The 19,426-nt window shown below is 36.5% G+C and overlaps 1 protein-coding gene across 1 annotated transcript in view; it reads right to left on the reverse strand.

The window, feature by feature from the left end:
• STK3 (serine/threonine kinase 3) overlaps positions 1-19,426 on the reverse strand; it is a 316,883-nt gene that overhangs the window by 248,294 nt on the left and 49,163 nt on the right. Inside the window, exons 2-3 of the mRNA XM_057735647.1 lie at positions 17,783-17,863; positions 11,369-11,497 (exon numbers count right to left, since the gene is read on the reverse strand). Coding sequence (XP_057591630.1) covers positions 11,369-11,497; positions 17,783-17,863 — 210 coding nt within the window. The remainder of the gene's footprint in view (positions 1-11,368; positions 11,498-17,782; positions 17,864-19,426) is intronic.

Consider the following 19,426-nt stretch of genomic DNA (forward strand, 5'->3'; position numbering starts at 1 on the left):
AAGACCAGGAGCAAAGGCACAAAAATAGAATGGGAAAAACCAAGAATGGCATATTTAGGGAATAACTTGTTCAATAGATATTTCTATCTAGAAGTAGCTATCATGAAAAGTGGCATCAGTGTAAGATAAATAAGACAGAAATCAAATTAGCAAAAAAGAACAAAAAAAAAAAGGAAGGTACTATAAAAGATCTACCAAAGAAGAGACTACCAAAAGAAGAGATTAAGAGAAGAGAGTCAGGGAAAGACTTCTCAGTAAAGCTTTTGCAATTTTAGCTAAGCCTTAAAGTCAAGGGTAGAGCAGACTGGTTGGAGTTTAAGGGCTTAAACTAAAACAGGAAGCTACAGGGCTAGAATTCAATCCTGTTTTATCCCTACTGCTCCTCGCTACCTCTTGCACAGATTTGCTTTGGACTCCTTGTCATAGTTTTCACCCCCATTCTAATCTATGCTCCATACAGTTGACAAGGTAACTTTCCTTTAAAACAAAAGTAAAGTAAGCTGATCATATTGCTCTCCTGATTTAAAAAACAGAAAACAAAACAAAAAAAATCTCCAGTGGCTCTCCATTACCAAAGGGAAAAAGACAGAACTGCTTCATATCACATTACATGACTTTACAAAGTCTACCTCTCTACGCACCTCTCTCGTTACTCCCCATCTCACACCTTAAATTTGCAGACATCACTCAACTTTGCTAGGTTTGGGGAATGGAAAGTATTATTAAGAGTTAATAAATATTCACTAAACTATTTAAAAGAACTTGTTTACAAATGAATCTAATCTATAGAGCCAGAACTTCAACTTTCAGGAAACATAAAAAAGCTTTCTTTACATACACTTCTTTGGGTTATGAGTGCCTGTGTAGGAACCTTTATAGGAAGTACTGCTATTACACTCGGCTATGCATCAGAATCACCTGTGACCCAGGCCCCACACCTCAGAGGTTCTAACTCAATAGATCTCTTAAAACCTTTACAGGTGACTTTGATATACACCCACAGTTAAGACTCACTTCAAAAGATAGATGGCATATCCTTCAGGAAATTTCTTCAAATATTAATTTTCTTACTCAAAATTGTGAAAGGCGTTAAATTAGCAGTGAGTTCAAGATTATGTTCACTGAAAAGCACATAGAAAAGGTGTATTTTATCTGGCAATCTACACTAAGTAATCAGTAATTCTAAGGGTAGGACTGATAGCTCCTATGAAAATTAGAGATTTTAATCTGGGCAGCTACCTAAAAGGGCAGCTCTCTCTCTTCAGGGGTGAGTCAACGCAACACCTTCGGGGAAAGGTAAAATTCTCTTCAAAAAATATTTTGTGGCCCATTTTAATATACAATCAAGTATATGTATCAAAGTCCAACCAATTCTATATCATTAAAAATGGCCTCAATAATTTTAACCTAGAAAAATATTTAAGCAGATAGACCTAAACAGCCACATTAAGGACACACACCCAAATACAGTTTCTATCATTCACTCAACATTCATTCACTGACCCTCTACTCAAGCCAAACATTACACCAGATAAACCAGACACAATTCTGACTCTCCTATAGCACATACCAGCATGAGACACACAGCTATTAAAGAAGTAAACCCACAAATAAATTACTAGCTGTGGTAAGAAAAGGAGGAGGAGTGCTTTGAGATAAATTGGCGGAGACTTTATTTTGCATTCATCATTTCTGCAAATAAAATTGTTCCTAGTTCATATGAAGGAATGGAATAGCATACATATTTCACAGTAGCCCCTGACTTGGGAAGCACTGGAGTATAAATGAAAAAACTGTAAAAGTAGACGTGAGTGAGCTTTAACAACAAAATATCCTCCCTCCATTGGTGGCTGTAGATTACAAATTACATTTGGAAAAGAAAGAAATGCTTAAACCCCAAAGTTTATATGTAATAATGGCCTACTGTTGGTCATCCTCTGATATCTTCAGTATCAATACTTTAAAGCACTTATAACATCTTATAATTGCTTTGCTACTGACTTTTATCTGCCTCCCCTAGAAGAAAAGAAGCTCCATGAGGACAGGTGTCAACCTGCCTTGCTCTCCATTTTATCCTCAGCACCTCCCTACTTAGATGCACAAACACAAGCACTGAATAAGTAAACACATTAACAATCACAGAAAAATTAATAGAAAGGACTTAATTCAGGCCTCCCCAAAAGAATAACATTTAAGCCAACCTAGAATAACTTCTAGCCAACCTAGAGCCAAAGGTTGGGTAGAAGTTAACCAGTTATAAAGAGCATTCAGTTACGAATTGTCTGTACAAAGTCCCTGAGGAGAGAAAGAGCAAATCATTTTCAAGACATCAGTGTGCCTAGAATAAAGTGAGTGAAAAATAAGACAGATCACAATATAGTTGCAGATGGAGACAAGAGATGATAATGAAGAGCCTCAAAACCAAGGTAATGAGATTGGGCTTCAATAAATATGGAAGAGAAGACTTTTAAGCAGAGGAATGACATGATCTAATTTATACTTTTAAGATTCCTCTGGATACTGCTTCAAAGCTGGATTGTAGGAAAGTACATTTGGACACAGGTAGACCAGTTAGAAGGTTTTGTTGGTCTATGCATGCAAGAGATTGTCTTAAGTATATCTTTTTATTTTTTTATTTGTGCTGCTTTGACATCTGAGACCTACTGACAACGCCTCCATTGTTCCTCTCAGGGTTAACTAATTCCTAGAGATAGCAACTGAGGACGTACCTTTCACATGCAAACAAGACAATCTGGAGTCCTACTCTCAACCACCTCCAGGGCCGCTATTTCCTAGCCCTTATCACCCCAGGGCCATATACTAGACAACTAGAGACAGACCCAGAGCACAATGAAATTATTCAGTCTAGCCAATCCTAAACCTGTTTACTCAGTTTCACCCATTCCTTCCCACAGAAACCACAAGAAAGGCTCTTGTCCACATTTCCCCCTCTCTCCCTCTGCCTCCTAACTGACCCTGGTGCTTTCGGGTATGGGTCCCTCTCTCTCACCCCCACCCTTCTCAGAACTGTAAGTGTAACAATCTATCTCCTGATATGCTGGTCTCATCATACCTGAATAATAATAAAACTTACACTTTAAAAAAACAGATCATGAGGGACTTCCCTGATGGCACAGTGGTTAAGAATCCACCTGCCAATGCCAGGGACATTGGTTTGATCCCTGGTCCAGGAAGATTCCACATGCCACAGAGCAACTAAGCCCACGAGCCACAACTACTGAGCCCAAGTGCTGCAACTACTGAAGCCTGCACGCCTAGAGCCCATGCTCCGCAACGAGAAGCCACAGCACTGAGAAGCCCTCGCGCCACCACGAAGAGTAGCCCCTACTCTCCACAACTAGAGAAAGCCTGCACACAGCAACAAAGACCCAACGCAACCAAAACAAAAACAAAAAACAAAACAAACAAAAAAAAACCCAGAGCGTGGCTTGGAGTAGAAAACAAATTCAAGAGATATTTTCAAGATACACTCAACACAATTTGTTAATGATATATACTGACAACTTAGAAGACAGTGAGCAAGTTTTCTACTGTTTTATCCACTGTGTCTCCCTTCAAATGCACACTGAAAATAAATTTAAGACTGGCAAATTAAAGAGTAAAATTTAAAGCCAACACTTGGAAAAATTACAAACACAGACACAAACAAGCTCAGAGAGTTCAAGACCTGGGACCTCTAAGTCAGCCTGTTTCCACTGACAGAGATGTCATTCATTCGTCAGTCATTCATGTATCATTTAAAAATAATCAACAAACATTCACTGAACAACATATACAGCCTAGTGGCAGATGCTAGGGAGAAAAATGGGTAGACTTTAGACTAGTGACAAAAAAGAGAAGGCAGTCCAGGCAATGGGGAACCCATGAAGGAGTTTATGCAAGAAAATAATACAATCAAATAGCATTTAAAGAGGATTATCCAGTGCAGGATTGTCAGGGGCCAAACGTGACAGTGTTCATACTAGCAGGCAAGTTAGCTAACTGTACAATTATTTAGATATACTAAAATCTGTATTTTAACCACACACTGATCATTAAAAGCTGGAGAGGAAGCAGGTAGAGCTTTCTTCAAAACACTTGCTCAGTGTTACTTGTAATTTTAAGCAATACACAAACTTTTAGTTCAGCTATAATGCCTAAGAATCTTGACTAAGCCACCATATGGACTTATAGAACATATGAGAACCCAACAATTCCATGTATGCTTGGCACAGTTAAATAGTTAAATATGACTTTGAAAATTCCAGTGGGTGGAGGGACAAGGAAGAGGAAAGTCAAAAGAAGCAAAGGTGAAACATGATGCCTTGATAACTGGGGCGAAACTGATGAGGCATAGTCTACTCCTTTCCCCTGTGCCACCCCCCTACCTTTCATTCTCCTGTCCCAGTCCCATTCATTTCCTTTCTCCTATTTAACACCTTCAGCCCTATGAATCTACACAGCAAGTTCCTAACTTTTTTCTTTTGGCTTTTTTGGCTTCATCTCATATCCTGCCTAATGTATCATATCCTTGCCATTCCTCTGTCTCCATTTCATTTTCCCCCTAAGCCCTCATCCTAATGGTCTTCCTCTAGTATCACAACTCAAAATAGAAGCAGCACAAAAACAGACATGAGGAAAAAACAAGAGAAACCAGCAGGAAAAAAGTAGAAAAAATGCTACAAACTTTCCTTATCTATTTGACCTTACCGTAGACACTACTTGTGGTACAAGTTATTTGGACTGAATCATTATGATTAAGCTTCTTACAGAGATTCAAATGTTAATTTTTCCTGTCTAAAAGGTAATTAACATTTTTATGTTAACTTGAATTTCATCTTAATTGAAGAAAACCATGTATTGCTAAAGGTACTTTTTAATAGACTTTTATTTAGGGTTTTTTTTACAGCAGATTTAGGTTCACAGCAAAACTGAATGAAAGGTACAGAGATTTCCCATATACAGCCTGCTCCCACATATGCACAGTCTCCCCCATTATCAACATTCCCCCACCAGAGTGGGACATTTGTTACAGCTGATGAATCTACGCTGACACATCACTGTCACTCAAATTCATACTTTACGTTAGGATCCACTCTTGGTGTTGTACATTCTTTGGGTTTCAACTGTATACACCATTATAGTATCATACAGAGTAATTTCACTGCTCTATCTGTTCATCCCCCCCACCCTCCTAATCCCAGACAACCACTGATCTTTTTACTGTCTCTATAGGTTTGCCTTTTCCAGGACGTCATATGGTTGAAATCATACAGTATGTAGCCTTTCCAGATCATCCTCTTTCACTAGTAATACCTGTTTAAGTTTCCTCTATGTATTTTCACAGCTTGATAGCTCATTTCTTTTTAGCGCTGAATAATATTCCATTGTCTGGATGTACCACAGTTTATCCATCCATCCACTGAAGGACATCCTGCCTGGCTCTAAGGTTTTGGTAATTATGAATAAAGCTGATATAAACATCCATGTGCAGCTTTTGTGTGGACATAGTTTTTAACTCCTTTGGGTAAATACCAAGGAGCAAGATTTCTGGATCATATGGTTAAAGGTATGTTTAGTTTTGGAAGAAAACTGTCACACTGACTTCTAAACTGGCAATATGAGACTTCCTAGGTGGCGCAGTGGTTAAAAATCTGCTTGCCAATACAGGGGACACAGGTTTAATCCCTGCTCCAGGAAGATCCCACATGCCACAGAGCAACTAAGCCCTTGCGCCACAACTATTGAGCCTGTGCTATAGAGCCTGTGAGCCACAACTATTGAGCTCATGTGCCGCAATTACTGAAGCCCACATGCCTAGAGTCCATGCTCCACAACAAGAGAAGCTATGGCAATGAGGAGCCCACGCACCACAATGAAAAGTAGCCCCCACCTGCCAAAACTAGACAAAGTCTATGTGCAGCAACGAAGACCCAACACGGCCAATAAATAAAATAAATATATATTTTTTTTAATTTAGAAAAAAATAATAATAATAAAAATAAACTGGCAATATCATTTTGCATTCCTACCAGCAATGAATGCAAGTTTCTGTTGTTCCACATCCTCACCAGCATTTGGTGTTGTCAGTGTTTCAGGTTTTTGGCATTCTAATAGGTATATAGTGGTATCTCCTTGTTTTAATCTGTATTTCTCTGATGACATATGATGTGGAGCATCTTTTTATATATGTATTTGCCACCTGTACATCTTCTCTAGTGAGGTGTCTACTGAGGTCTTTGGCCCATTTTTTAATTGGGTTATTAGTACTTCTGTTGAGTTTTTTAAATTCTTTGTATATTTTGGATAACACTCCTTTATCAGATAAGTCTTTTGCAAATATTTTCTAAGGTATATTCTTCAATGCTCCCATTATGACCATGTGACAATTAAAATACTAAAGAATGGCTGTTTTTCATACATAAGTTTCATTAACATCATTCTACCATCTTAATAGTGTTCTAAACTTAATAGGGGTAATACAGTGTTTTCACAAAGACAATGTGAATATTCTCCTATGAAAACTGAATTGTTTCCAATATAAATCTAAATCACAGCAATTTATTTTTTGGCCTACCCAAAAATGAATACATGTACATGAACTGATAAAAACTGCCAAAGTTAATCACAAATCCTTCAATATGTTTTTTTTTCTTTTTTTGCATCAGAAACAGTGTTCAAATGGAATCTCACCCAGAAATATCAGCAAACAAAACAGATGGGACAGGAGCCGCTTTAGTAGAAACCTCTAAGCAGAAAAGCTAGAAATGTGCTATTCCTACCACAATGGATCACCTCTCCTCTTTGCTGGACAAATCTAAGTCATCCTTTAGAACACAGCTTGTGTATAATCCTCCTGAGGAAGCTTTCCCTGAATCCCCAACAGTGAGCCATTACATACATCTTCCAACCCACACAACTCCCCATATCTATCCCATCAGAGCTCTTATCACACTATATTGAAACGGCCAGTCATTCATCTGTCTTGTCCCTTCAAAGTCTGCCTTATTCGTTGTTTTATCTCTTATGCACAGCAGATAAGGGCTACCGTCAGGAGTAGGTACTCAATATATATTAGTTGAATAAATTTATTTGCATAATATATATACTGAATTTATATATGTGTGTGTATATATATATACACATAAATTGGGTGAATAACTGTGTGGCCTGATGCATGTATTAACAATATAATTCTCTCAGTTTAGATATGAGAAGTTCCTTCTCTAGAGTGTAAGTACCAGGAATGTAGAGGCTGTGTCAATTATGGTTTCCTTGTATCCACATTACCTGGCACATAGTATTCAAAAATATTGCTGACCAGCTCTTGCCTCCTCCATCTCTAGGACTGCCTTGAGAGTGAGTACTTTACTCTGAACTGCTGGAATCTTTGTAGATACATTGCTTTCTTCAGCATCTGCCCTGGAGTCAGCAAATGTGGGTCTGCACAGTATACTAGTCATTAACTAGCTATGATCTAGGACAATTCACGTAAAATCTCTAGGTCTCATTTTCTGTACTTGTAAAACAGTTGTTAATTAAGCGTTAGCACCAGAAGCCTTTTCCTCAAATAAAATTTTAGAATGAGCTCCAATATAGAAAAAAAAGATAAAAGCAAGAGCTAATTTACTCACTCTGCTCAATTCTTCACTGTTTGAAGAAAACATCCCCAGAAGCACCTCCTTAGAGTAGAGTACATTTGAAAAACTCTAAACTAAAGCACACTAACAGAGGTCTAGTCTAGCACCAACATTCTCTGATTTACACATTCAACAAATACTTACTAAATGTCTACTCTGTGCCAACCACTGGACTAGACACAGAAGATTCAGCAATAAACAATGCAGATAGGTTCCCTCAAATATTTATGCCAAAATGCAGTATTGAACACATGCTTAGTATTCACTAAAATGAACAACAACAAAAAAATTAAAACATCCTCTCATCTCTTTTCAGAGTATAGAAAGTAAGACAATTTGCCAAATGCCCAAATAGCTGCACAGAGTTAAGAAAACATATCAGTTTCAGAAATGCAAATCTCTTTTCTCTAACCAAAGTTCCACTGCTTTATGTGGGAATTTTTCAATTTGTACTGTTTTCTTCCAAATCATTTTATGCCAAGTCTCAATAACATATCTGCGTTAACACTAGTAAGCAGTAGTTAAATGTAATGCCTGCTCCTGCCATTTCCCAGTTTCTCACTTACCTTACCTTTTAGCACTTTTAGGATCTCTTAACCAATTTTTTTTTGATCCTTCACTATTTCATAAGTTCAGTATGAATATAAAAATGATATCAAGAAGACTGGATCCATTTTTTATCAATACTTCTTTCACCATTTCATTCAACAAATATTTGAGAAGCACTTACTATGTACAAGGCATTCGGCTATAAAGTGGTACAAAATTTCTAGAATTTACTCACATTTTCTATCCCTTTAATTCATTACTTTTCTTTCCTCTTAGTAGTTTAAAGTACATAACAAGAATAAAGATCAGATTTCCCTAGGGTTCCCTCAACCAACAATGCTCTTCCACATACTGCTTATCCATACCATATCTATTCACCTTCATTCAACAAAAAGTACAGCGTTGGACTTCCTAGGTGGCGCAGTGGGTAAGAATCCGCCTGCCAATGCAGGGGACACGGGTTTGATCCCAGCCCCAGGAAGATACCACGCGCCACGGAGCAACTAAGCCCGCGCGCCACAACTATTGAGCCTGTGCTGTAGAGCCCATGAGCCACAACTATTGAGCCCATGTGCCGCAACTACTGGAGCCCATGCGCCTGAAGCCCATGCTCTGCAACGAGAGGCCACCGCAATGAGAAACCCACGCACCACAAGGAAGAGTAGCCCCCACTTGCCGCAACTAGAGAAAGCCCGTGTGCAGCAGCTAAGACCCAACACAGCCAATTAAATAAATAAATAAATAAAGTACAGTGTTAGGCATTGTAATGTGTGCTAAGAAATATGATTCCTTCTCTCAAGTAATGAAGAAAGGATAAATACAGTGAAAACATTTCAGAAGGAGACTCTATAAGAATTAGTGTCATCAGAGGTACCATAAAAAGAAACCGATGAATTCTCAGGTTTTTTGTTGAAAGACTAAGTAGATGATGATGCTATTAACAAAACAGGAATTTGAAAGGCTTCTCTGCAAAAATTAAAATTTTGGTTTTTGAATGTTAAATGTAAAGTTCCTTCAGGATATTTCAGTTGAGTCACTCAGGAATTAGTAATATTCATCAATACTTGAGTAGCCACTATGTGGCAGGATACCAGGGCACTTAGTAAGTCATAATCCCAAACTCAAAGAATTTAAGAGTCAGGCAGCAGAGAATGTAAATAAACAGTTGCTTTAAAGAGAAACTCAGGGAAAAGAGAAGCCTGGAAGCATAAGCACTGGCCAGATCATGAGGGAACTTGTGTGCCATTCTTAGGAGACAGGATCAAGCTAACCCTTAAACCCTGTTTAAGGGCTTTAAACAGGGAATGGCTTGATTAGGTTTGCATTTTAGAAAGAGTCTAGCTTCAAGAAAAAAAATGGGTTGGAGTAGGCAAAAATGAAAGACAAAGTGAACACATAGGATGCTACTGCAGAAATCTGAGCAAGAGCTGATAGGTACCCAGATGCACAAAGGTTAGGGGAAGAGATATATAGTAGATAATATCTGAGACACTGCCTTTCCTAGAGCACACTCAATTAAAATCTCTAAAGCACAACAATAGTACCTAAACTATTTTTAACACTATAGTAAAATAATAATAGTAACACAAATATTAAGCACCTAAAAGGCCCAGCATTACTATGCTCAATCTTTCCTTATCTACATCAAACTATAGGAATCACATTTTTAACAAGTTACCAAATTAACAGCAAGGTCTGAGGAAACTTTGAAATTATGTATTTTGATCTGGGAGCTGATGAATGTATTTTTTTTTCCATAACCACTTGAATTTCCAGTTATATGGCCTTCATGTTAAATATGTAATATAATCTAAATACACAGCACACAATAAAGAAGAACAAAATTGAACAGACCCAAGCAACAAAGTTCCTCTAGGATTATTCAGTTACTTCATCAGCCAAAGAGCTTACAATATATGGATCTTATATACTGTTGGAAAAGGAAGTTTTCCATAGATCTCTTATTTAATAGGGTCCTGATTTCATTAGGGGTGACAATGTGTCCAGACTCCCCTAAGTTCGCCAGCTCTAAGCCACTGTGTGACTCAATTCTGATGAATAAAATATAAGCTGAGGGTTTCTGGGAAAGTCCTTTCCTGCTTCTTCTCTTCTTCTCCCTGTCTGGAATATAGACAAAAGGCTGGAGCTGCAGCAGCCCTCTTGCAGCCATGAGATAATAAGCAAGAGAACAAAGACCACATGCTAAGGATGGTACAGTATAAGAAAAAGCCTAACATAGTTGCTATATTAACTCTACCTCTAGTCCCTTTATAAAGGGAGAATAATAAATCCCTCTTTGATTAAGTAACTATAGGCCTAACACAGTCCTAATTTACACACTCTGCATCCCTTATAAAGGCCAGGCTACTTAATAGGGTATATAAGACGATTCATGATCAGCTCTATTTACCTATCCAAACTTATTTCATACCAATCTCTGTCTCTTACTTTCCACTCAAGTAATTCTAAACCTTGTTAGAACAGCACATAACAGTGAGCTGTTTTTCACCTTTCTACCTTTAATTCTCTTTACACTCTCTCATCCCTCCATCTCTTCACCAAATTTACTCTTCCTCAACAATCCAGAATTCCTGACTCCTGGCTGAGGTAGGTGCCCTGCCTCCTTGTTCTCACATCTCCTCATGTACCAGTCAGTATAATGACTGTGCTGTACTATAGCTATTTGCTTAAGTATCTGGCTTCCCAACTAGATTACCAGCCCCTCAAGAAGAAAAGAATATCTTAGTTCCCTTGGTATTCCTAGATCCTAGCACAGTACCTGGCCCACTAGGCATGCTCAGTAAATGTTTGTTGAATATATCAGAGTTACATAAAACATGACTGTTTTTAATTAGTTAAAAACAATTAAAAGGACTGTGAAATGACTTTTCCTTAACATCAAAAAACTAATTTTCACCCATAAATTTTCCCTGAAAATGAGAAAAGTGCATATTTTATATCACCACATATTGCTTTATAATATCATTTTGGCTTTAGAGCTGAAAGTCCTAAAGACAACCCTACAAAGCTATTCTCATCTTCCTTGAAAGATTAGTCTCACTTCTGATGGGAAGTTAGAAGAGGAAATTAAACAGATGGCCAAAGAACACATTTTACTATACATTATTAGCAAAACTTATCAAAATGAACGGAAATAAAGAAACAGAATCTCTTCATACCTGTCACATTGCTGCATTATGGAAATTTCTTTGATTATTTCCTGAAGATCTGACTCAACAGGTACTTGTTTAATTGCCACAACTTGACCAGATTCCTTATGTATTGCTTTAAAAACACTTCCATAAGACCTAAAAGAAACAGACATTATTTTTTTTCTTTCAAACATCATAACTATTAGAGAAAAACAGTCTATTATGAGTTTTTACATGCAGTCTTTCCTTTTTTTTTTTTTAATTTTTACTGATGTATAGCTGATTTACAACATTGTGTTAGTTTCAGGTATACAGCAAAGTGAATCAGTTATACATATATATATATCCACTCTTTTTTTAGATGCTTTTCCCATATAAGCCATTACAGAGTACTAAGTAGAGTTCCCTGTGCTATACAGTAGGTCCTTATTAGTTGTCTACTTTATATAGAGTGTACATGTAGTCTTTTCTAATTTAAAATACTACTTACTGGTGACAAATCAAAGTAAATGAATCAAAAAAGTGAATTATACCTTAGCTTTAATGCTTCAGTTATAGGCTTAAAATTCATTAAAATCATCAAATTAATAGAAAAATATTTGCTGTTTTTCTTATAAATGAAAGAAATAGACTTACGGTTTATCAACTCAAACAAATGCAGCATTAAGAAGATATATAAGTGGAAGTTAAAAGAATGAAATATAGAACAAAAACAGCCAAAGTCTCGTGTTAGGAGAAAAGGCTGATCTCATCTTAAGCAAAATCATCCCCAAAATATCAAAGCCCCATGCGTATTCAGACTGCTTAAAAGCAATCGAAACCCTCAGCTGGGGACCACACAATACCAAAGTTAGAGAAGCAGGAAATCTGGTTCCCCCTAAGTCACAGATCCAAGGTCTCTCAAATGCTCCTTTCACTATCTTCTTCTCCTCCTCAAGAACAAGACCATACACGTACAGATAAATAAAATGAGTAACAGGTTCTAATGGCCACTTGCTCAAAAACTATCTCTGCTACAACTCTTGAAACATTGCCAATTAAATATTTATGTGTTTTAAAAAGCAAGAACAACAAGAGAGGAAAGCCATTTGCATTCTGAGATGAATTAGAAGACAAGGTAAAAACTGTTATCACCAAATTCTTATTGTAAGTCAGGTATTATGCTTGATGTTTTACATATGCATTATCAAATCCAACCTTCTAAATTGTGAGGTAAAATACTATTATAGCCTTTTTAAAAGACAAGCAAATAGAGACTCAGATACCAGTGACCAGAAAGGCCCTAATTCAAACATATTCTGACTTCAAAGATCATGTTTTCCTTACTATATTATTTCTACAGAAGAGAAAGAAGAGCAAGCCGTTAGAGACACGGAATGTTTCCTAATATTAGGAATGTATGCAGAATCATTTCAAACTTACAATATTTTAAAATAAGTGAAAAAGTGAAAGCTAAGTAACAAAACAGCTACTTTAACAAAATGAATTGTATTCTATCTTCTGTTTCTTTGCGCTTTCTAAAGTAATTTAATTTACCCAAAGTCACGTGTGTGTGTGTGTGTGTGTGTGTGTGTGTGTGTGTGTACTCTTAATTTATACACACATACACATGCAGGTAAACCCCACTTTTCAGAAGTTCACTTTACACACCCTCACTTTTACAAAAGACCTGAATTAGTACCTGTTTCACTAACAAGAAGAAATTTCGAAGAAGATTTACACTTTCACAAAAAAAGGTGAAAAGCAAAAACAGCATTTGGTTTTGCAGGAGCCATTGTAGAGGCAGAAAGTATCATAAGCAACAAGAGTGGCACAGCCAAGCTCTTTCCCTGGGAACTACACTCAGCATCTCAGCATCAAACCCCATAAGCTCTCAACTGTGTTTGTGAGCATCTGGGATTTATCTCAATTTATTCTGAGTATCCATTAGCAAGATGTGTCAGAAGGTAACTGCTTGTTTTCTTTACAACATTTCAATTTACAAAAGGTTTCACAGGAATCTCTGCTTTCAGACAGCATGGGAAATCTGTATCTCCCCTTAGAAGGTAGGGGGGTGTGTGTGTGTGTGTGTGTGTGTGTGTGTGTGTGTCCCCTCAAAAGCTAATCTAGAACTCAGGGCTACATTATCTACTGTCAATTAAGCAACACCATCAGTCCCTTCTAAGGTCTTCTTGTCACTACAAAAGAAAACTGGGAATCACATTTCCCAGATTTTCCTTCCCTGAATGAAAACAACATGCATGAAATCTGAGTATCAAAAAGTTGAAGAGAAACCATCATTCTCCAAATTTAGCTGCAGCATGATATATTAGCATATATGAGATACACAGTGGCTTCTTGCTGAACTTTTTGATAATCCCTACACTGCTACTGCAGACTAAGATAGTTGGTGGGAGCTCCTCAAAGATTCTTAAGGATTCCAGTAGATCCCAAGTGAGTTTCTGAGAAACACCACTTCAGTGCTGAGATCTTCAGCACTGGCTTCTCTCACCTTCAGTGACAGAGTCCATAACCTTTGCATCTCCACAAGTTATTTGAGCCCCAAATTTCATAATAAACTCTCTACACCCGGAGTACACAGAGTAGCCTTTCTTTTCCTAACCATGCCCTGCTACCAGTAGTTACGGGGAAGGAAGTGGCTCCAAGGGAAAGAATCTTAAAGGTGGGAATCTTGGATTAGTTCTTTCTTAGATTTGAATATAGTGACGACTTCAATGCAAGTGACAAACAGAACACCGATAGCCTATAGTATTTAGTGGCAAAACAATTATATATTTATTTATATTTATTTATTTTATTTTTAGGGTGCCTTGGGTCTTTGTTGCTGCACGCGGGCTTTCTCTAGTTGCAGTGAGAGGGGACTACTCTTCGTTGTGGTGCGCGGGCCTCTCAGTGCGGTGGCTTCTGGTTGTGGAGCATGGGCTCTAGGCGCACCAGGCTTCAGTAGTTGTGGCACACGGGCTTAGTTGCTCCACGGCACGTGGGATCTTCCCAGGCCAAGGATCGAACCCATGTCTCCTGCGTTGGCAGGAAGATTCTTAACCACTGTGCCACCAGGGAAGTCCCAAAACAATTATCTAAATTATTATCCTTAGTTGCCTGGAGTCTAGGCAAAACTTTAGAAGACCAAGTATCTATATCGATTGAATGTTACGGTAAAAATAAGAGTACAAAGACTGCAGAATGGCTGCTCCTGCCTACACTGGAAAAGTCATAAATATAAAAAGCTCAGGGCTTAAATTGCCAGCTCTAGACTGAGAGACCCAGAAAACTTCTGAATGCCCCAAAACAAAGTCCTAATTCTTATAAGCCCAGGACTGAGACTTCTGAAACCCAAAGTCTAATCTTGCTGGAAGCTGAATTACATTGCAAACTGAATTCACGACATCACCTGGTCTACTATGTTAAAGTTAGGTTTCTAACTGTAAAGAGAGGTACCCAGAGAATTGGTATTGGGATATTAACAAAGATTGTTATTAATATGAATACCTCAAACTCCCAACCCCTACCGAGTCTCCCTTGTCAGCAAAAGCAACCCTATGCCCTAGTCTGAGAAAATTAACCTCACAATACCTGAAGAGTCTATAAGACCTTACCTGAGGGAGTTACTTTCCAGGGAAATGCAGATCCTTCCCCTGACCACACTACCACCACCTCTCATTGTTCCAGACCTATAATTACACTCAAATTCCCACAGACACCAGAGGAATGAATATAAAATCTGACCCAAGAGTACCTACCATCCACACCAAAAGAGTTGTATGATATTGTCCGTTTTTATTAGCAGAACCCTAAAGAATACGTGTGGGAAGGAATTCTAAGATTTCCAGGGAGAAAGGAATTTACTGCTATCAAACAGCTGAGTGTCCCTAACAGTTTGCTCAGCTAGTTCACTGAAACCTAGACTCAACAGTGGCCCACATTAAGTGAGACGCCAGGGATCCTCATTATACATCAGAGGAAGGAGATCAAAGACTCAAGTAGGTAGAATACTGGAATGGGTATCTCACAGGTGACTTGCGGGCCCACCCCCTAAATATGTTCACTGAGACATTCCAGAGGATACTTCCTTTACTGCTGTCACTGAAAGCTTTACAGTGCAGGTCAGAGGTAACAGAGATGCCAACATGGAAATAACTTTCCTAAACTTAACAGATGATGGGTTCCATTAAGAAGTGAAGTGGCAACATCTTTCTATCTGAGACAAGGTGAGCATGGTAAACATGACGGGTAGCAAACTGAGGCTGAACTACAGTTTCCATACATCCAGGTTTTGATATGAAAGTTATGCTGGCTTCATAAAAATAACTGCAATTATTTGTCCTCTAATGACTGCATAAAACAGCTGGTATTTTTTTTAGTAAAATGAATATAACATAAAAGTCATCATCTGAAACATTTTAAAGTGTACAATTCAATGGCATTTAGTGCATTCACAATGTTGTGTAACCCTTACCACCTGTATCTAATTCCAAATCATTTGGAATCTGCTTTCTGTCTCTATGGATCTATCTATTCTGGACACCTCATATAAATGGAATCATATCTGGCTTCTTTCACTGAATATATGTTTCAAGGTTCATCCATACTGTAGTATGTATCAGTACCTCATTCCTTTTAATAAGCTATACAATATTCCATTGTACAGACATATCACATTTTGTTATTCCATTTATCAACTGATGGACATCCCCACATCTGGCTACTGTGAATACTGCTGCTATGAGCTGGCATCTTTTTAATTAACAGATAGATATTTAACTGCCTTTCCATCTTTTTTATGGAAATTGATCTGTTTAAGTTTAAACTTCTTTGGGAGTCAATTCACACAATTCATATTTTGTTATGGAACTAGTTACTTCTAAATTTTCAAATGAGTTTTCAATAAAGCAACATCTAGTATAGTCTTTTAATTCTTCAAATCGTTTCTCTATCATTGCTTGTTTCTTCTTTCTTACTCCAAGTCTTCAATTATTTTTGCTCTTTTTTCTTTAGTCAATGTCAGAACTAGGTTTAACTATTTTATTGATCTGTTCAAAGTACCTTTTATATACATTTATATTTCCAATTTTTTTTACTATTTCATTTATTTCAGCTTTTTAGTTCATAAATTTTCTATTGCTAGTTTCTTCTGATACATTTTATTCTTCTTCTCAGTTCTTTAAATAAGCATTAAGTTCCTTCCCTCCTCTTCCCCCCACCCCCCCCCCCACCCCTTCTTTCTTCTTTCCTTTCTGGTCTTTCTTCTTTAGTAGTGAAGAAATTTGAAACTAAATACTATCATCTAATTACAGCTTTGCTGGTTTCCATAAATATTAGTATGATTTATTCTCTATTTCACTTTTTCTAGATAATTTGTAATTTCCTCTTCAATCTACAGATTACCTCAGATTATGTTTCTTAATTTCTAATAAGCATGGGTTTTGTCATATTTTAATTATTTATTTTTAATTTTAGTAGACTATAATTAGAAGTGTAACCTGCAAAATCCCTTTTTTAAGAATTTGTTAGGGGTTTTTTGTTAGTTTTTTTTAATCAATGGTCCATGAATATACCAAAAAAAGAGGGGTGTGTGTGTGTGTGTGTGTCTGTGTGTGTGTGTATACACACAAATATAAAATCAAGTTTGTTGATTATAATACTTAATCTCTTTCTGTCCTTTCTCTTTTTTCCTTACTCTGCCCAATTCAGAAAGATATATTGAAATCTCCCATATGAATACGGTTTTATTAGATTCCTCTGACATTTCTAACAGCTTTCCTTCAAAAATTTGTCATGGTGACTGACAGATGTTTCATTATAAGCTGTCTTTTATAACATTACCTAATATCCCTCTTTATTCTTTATTTGAATATTAACCCCTCTTTACTTACTTAAGATCTTTAAACTTTAATTTAACTGATATAAATATTGCCACTCCTGCTTTTTTTGGTTTTTTTTGGTGTGATTAGTTCGTTCTTATCTGATATCTCTAACAGGAAATACCACTATATATCTACCCTTTGTATTATATAGGCCTTTTATAAACAGCAAATAGCTAGGTTCTGCATTTTAATTGACCCTAATAATTTGTCTATGGGAAAACTGACATTTACTGAAAAATATATTTCACTGTATTCCTTCCAAATTACACTTAGCTTACTACTTCATATTTTTTGTTTTCTCTATTTCCTTTTCCCTGTTCTTGTGATCTAAGCTGTTTTAATTGTGTTTTGTGCCTTTTATTATGTTGGAAGTTCTCCTATACTTTCAAGCTTTTCACTATAGAGCAGGATGCTAGCTTGGGCTTGTCGTATTGCCTTTATATGCTTAAGGACATTCCCTCTATACTCTTACTACTCAATTCAATCAAATATACTCTAGTAAAAGACTAATCTTATATAGTACTTTATAATTGTTCTGTCATTATCTAAATGATACTTTCATATTTTTTGTACTTACCCTTCTCCCAGTTTCTCTAGTACATCAAAAACTTCTTCAGGCTGCTTAGTCAAACTGTCTTCACTCAGCTTTTTTAGCTTACTGATGAGAAAAAGACAGAAAAAATATTTTAAGATCTTTTATAAATTTTTTAACTTTATTTTTAAGAGGCAATATATTCAAATGGTTAAAAAATCCATCAATATAAGAAAGTATATAGTATATAGTCTCCTTCCAACCCCCGTTCTTAATCCTGCCAGAAACAACTCAAAGAACAAGCACTATAGCTTCTTGCAAAACTTTTATACAAATATGGATATATATTTTTATTTCTCCCCCTTTTTAACACACAATATAGCATTCTATACACAATCTTTTTCATCCACAGTTACATACTTTGATGCCTGTACTTAACATAAAATCTATGTTGGAGATCTCTACGATATAAATACATAGAAAGCATCCTCATTCTTTTCTTTTTTACATCTACACCCTATTCTATTGCAAAGATGTGGTGTCCTTACTCATCAATCCTTTACTTATGGATATCTAGGTTCCCTTTTGCTATTATAAACAACATTGTAGTAAATAAGCTTATACATAAGTCAACTCATACATGTACTAGTATACTTTTAAGATAAATTCCCAGAAGTGAAACTGTGAGGTCAAGAGAATATACAAACACACAAATATAGAAATATATATATTGATAAATAAGCACATATACTATATGTCATAATATAAACTTAATAACATAATTAATAACATCACTATTATAATAACTATGTAGTAATTATTAAAATTGTTGATTGATTATATTATGGCATATTTGGCTACTATAATTGTATGTGATATTAATATACATATGTATATTAATAGACATTAGCAAACTGCACACCAGGGGGCTTATACCAATTTAATCTCCTACCAGTAATATAGGAGAGAGACTCTTTTCCCATAATTCCACTTATAGAGTATTGAACCAAATATATATTAGGCGAAAACTTGTAACTCCAAGTAGATTTATTTTGCATTTCTCTTACTATGAGTGAAGTTGAGCATCTTTTAATACAGTATGAAGCAAAATCATCTTTGTGTTCTTTGCTCATTTTTCTACTGGATTTTTGGTCCTTTTTTTTATCTGTACACAACCTAAACAAACTAGCCTTTGTTTAGGTTGCAAATATTTTTACTTGCATTGACTTCACTTATGAGTTTTTAGTTTTATACTCTACTTGACTGTTTGCTGTAGAGAAATGTCTTTTTATTTTGTTTTTGCTTTTTTAAGAGTTATCCACAATTTGGCATGTGCAGAAAAATCTAGAAGCAAGAGGTGAGAGACATTATACATGGTATGTTTGACAGAGCAAAAATAATTCAGTATGAAAAAAATATCATGTATGAAGGACCAAAAATAATTCAGAATGAATAAAGTAAAAGCAGCCAGGATGTAGAGGTAAAAATGGTCAGGTTAAAAAGAGTCTTGTAAACGATGTTAAGGAGGTCTATTTCGCAAAGATCACTTCCCCTGTAATTCAGAGGAAGGACATGCAATAAGCAACAGTAGAGAAGGGAAACTAGTAGTGGATTATTCAAAATATGGATGCAAAGAATATAGTAGTGGCAATAAGAATGGAGAGGAGGTAAGCTAATCAAGATATAAGA

Source organism: Hippopotamus amphibius, chromosome 5 (assembly GCF_030028045.1).
Source record: "Hippopotamus amphibius kiboko isolate mHipAmp2 chromosome 5, mHipAmp2.hap2, whole genome shotgun sequence".
Lineage (NCBI taxonomy): Eukaryota > Metazoa > Chordata > Mammalia > Artiodactyla > Hippopotamidae > Hippopotamus > Hippopotamus amphibius.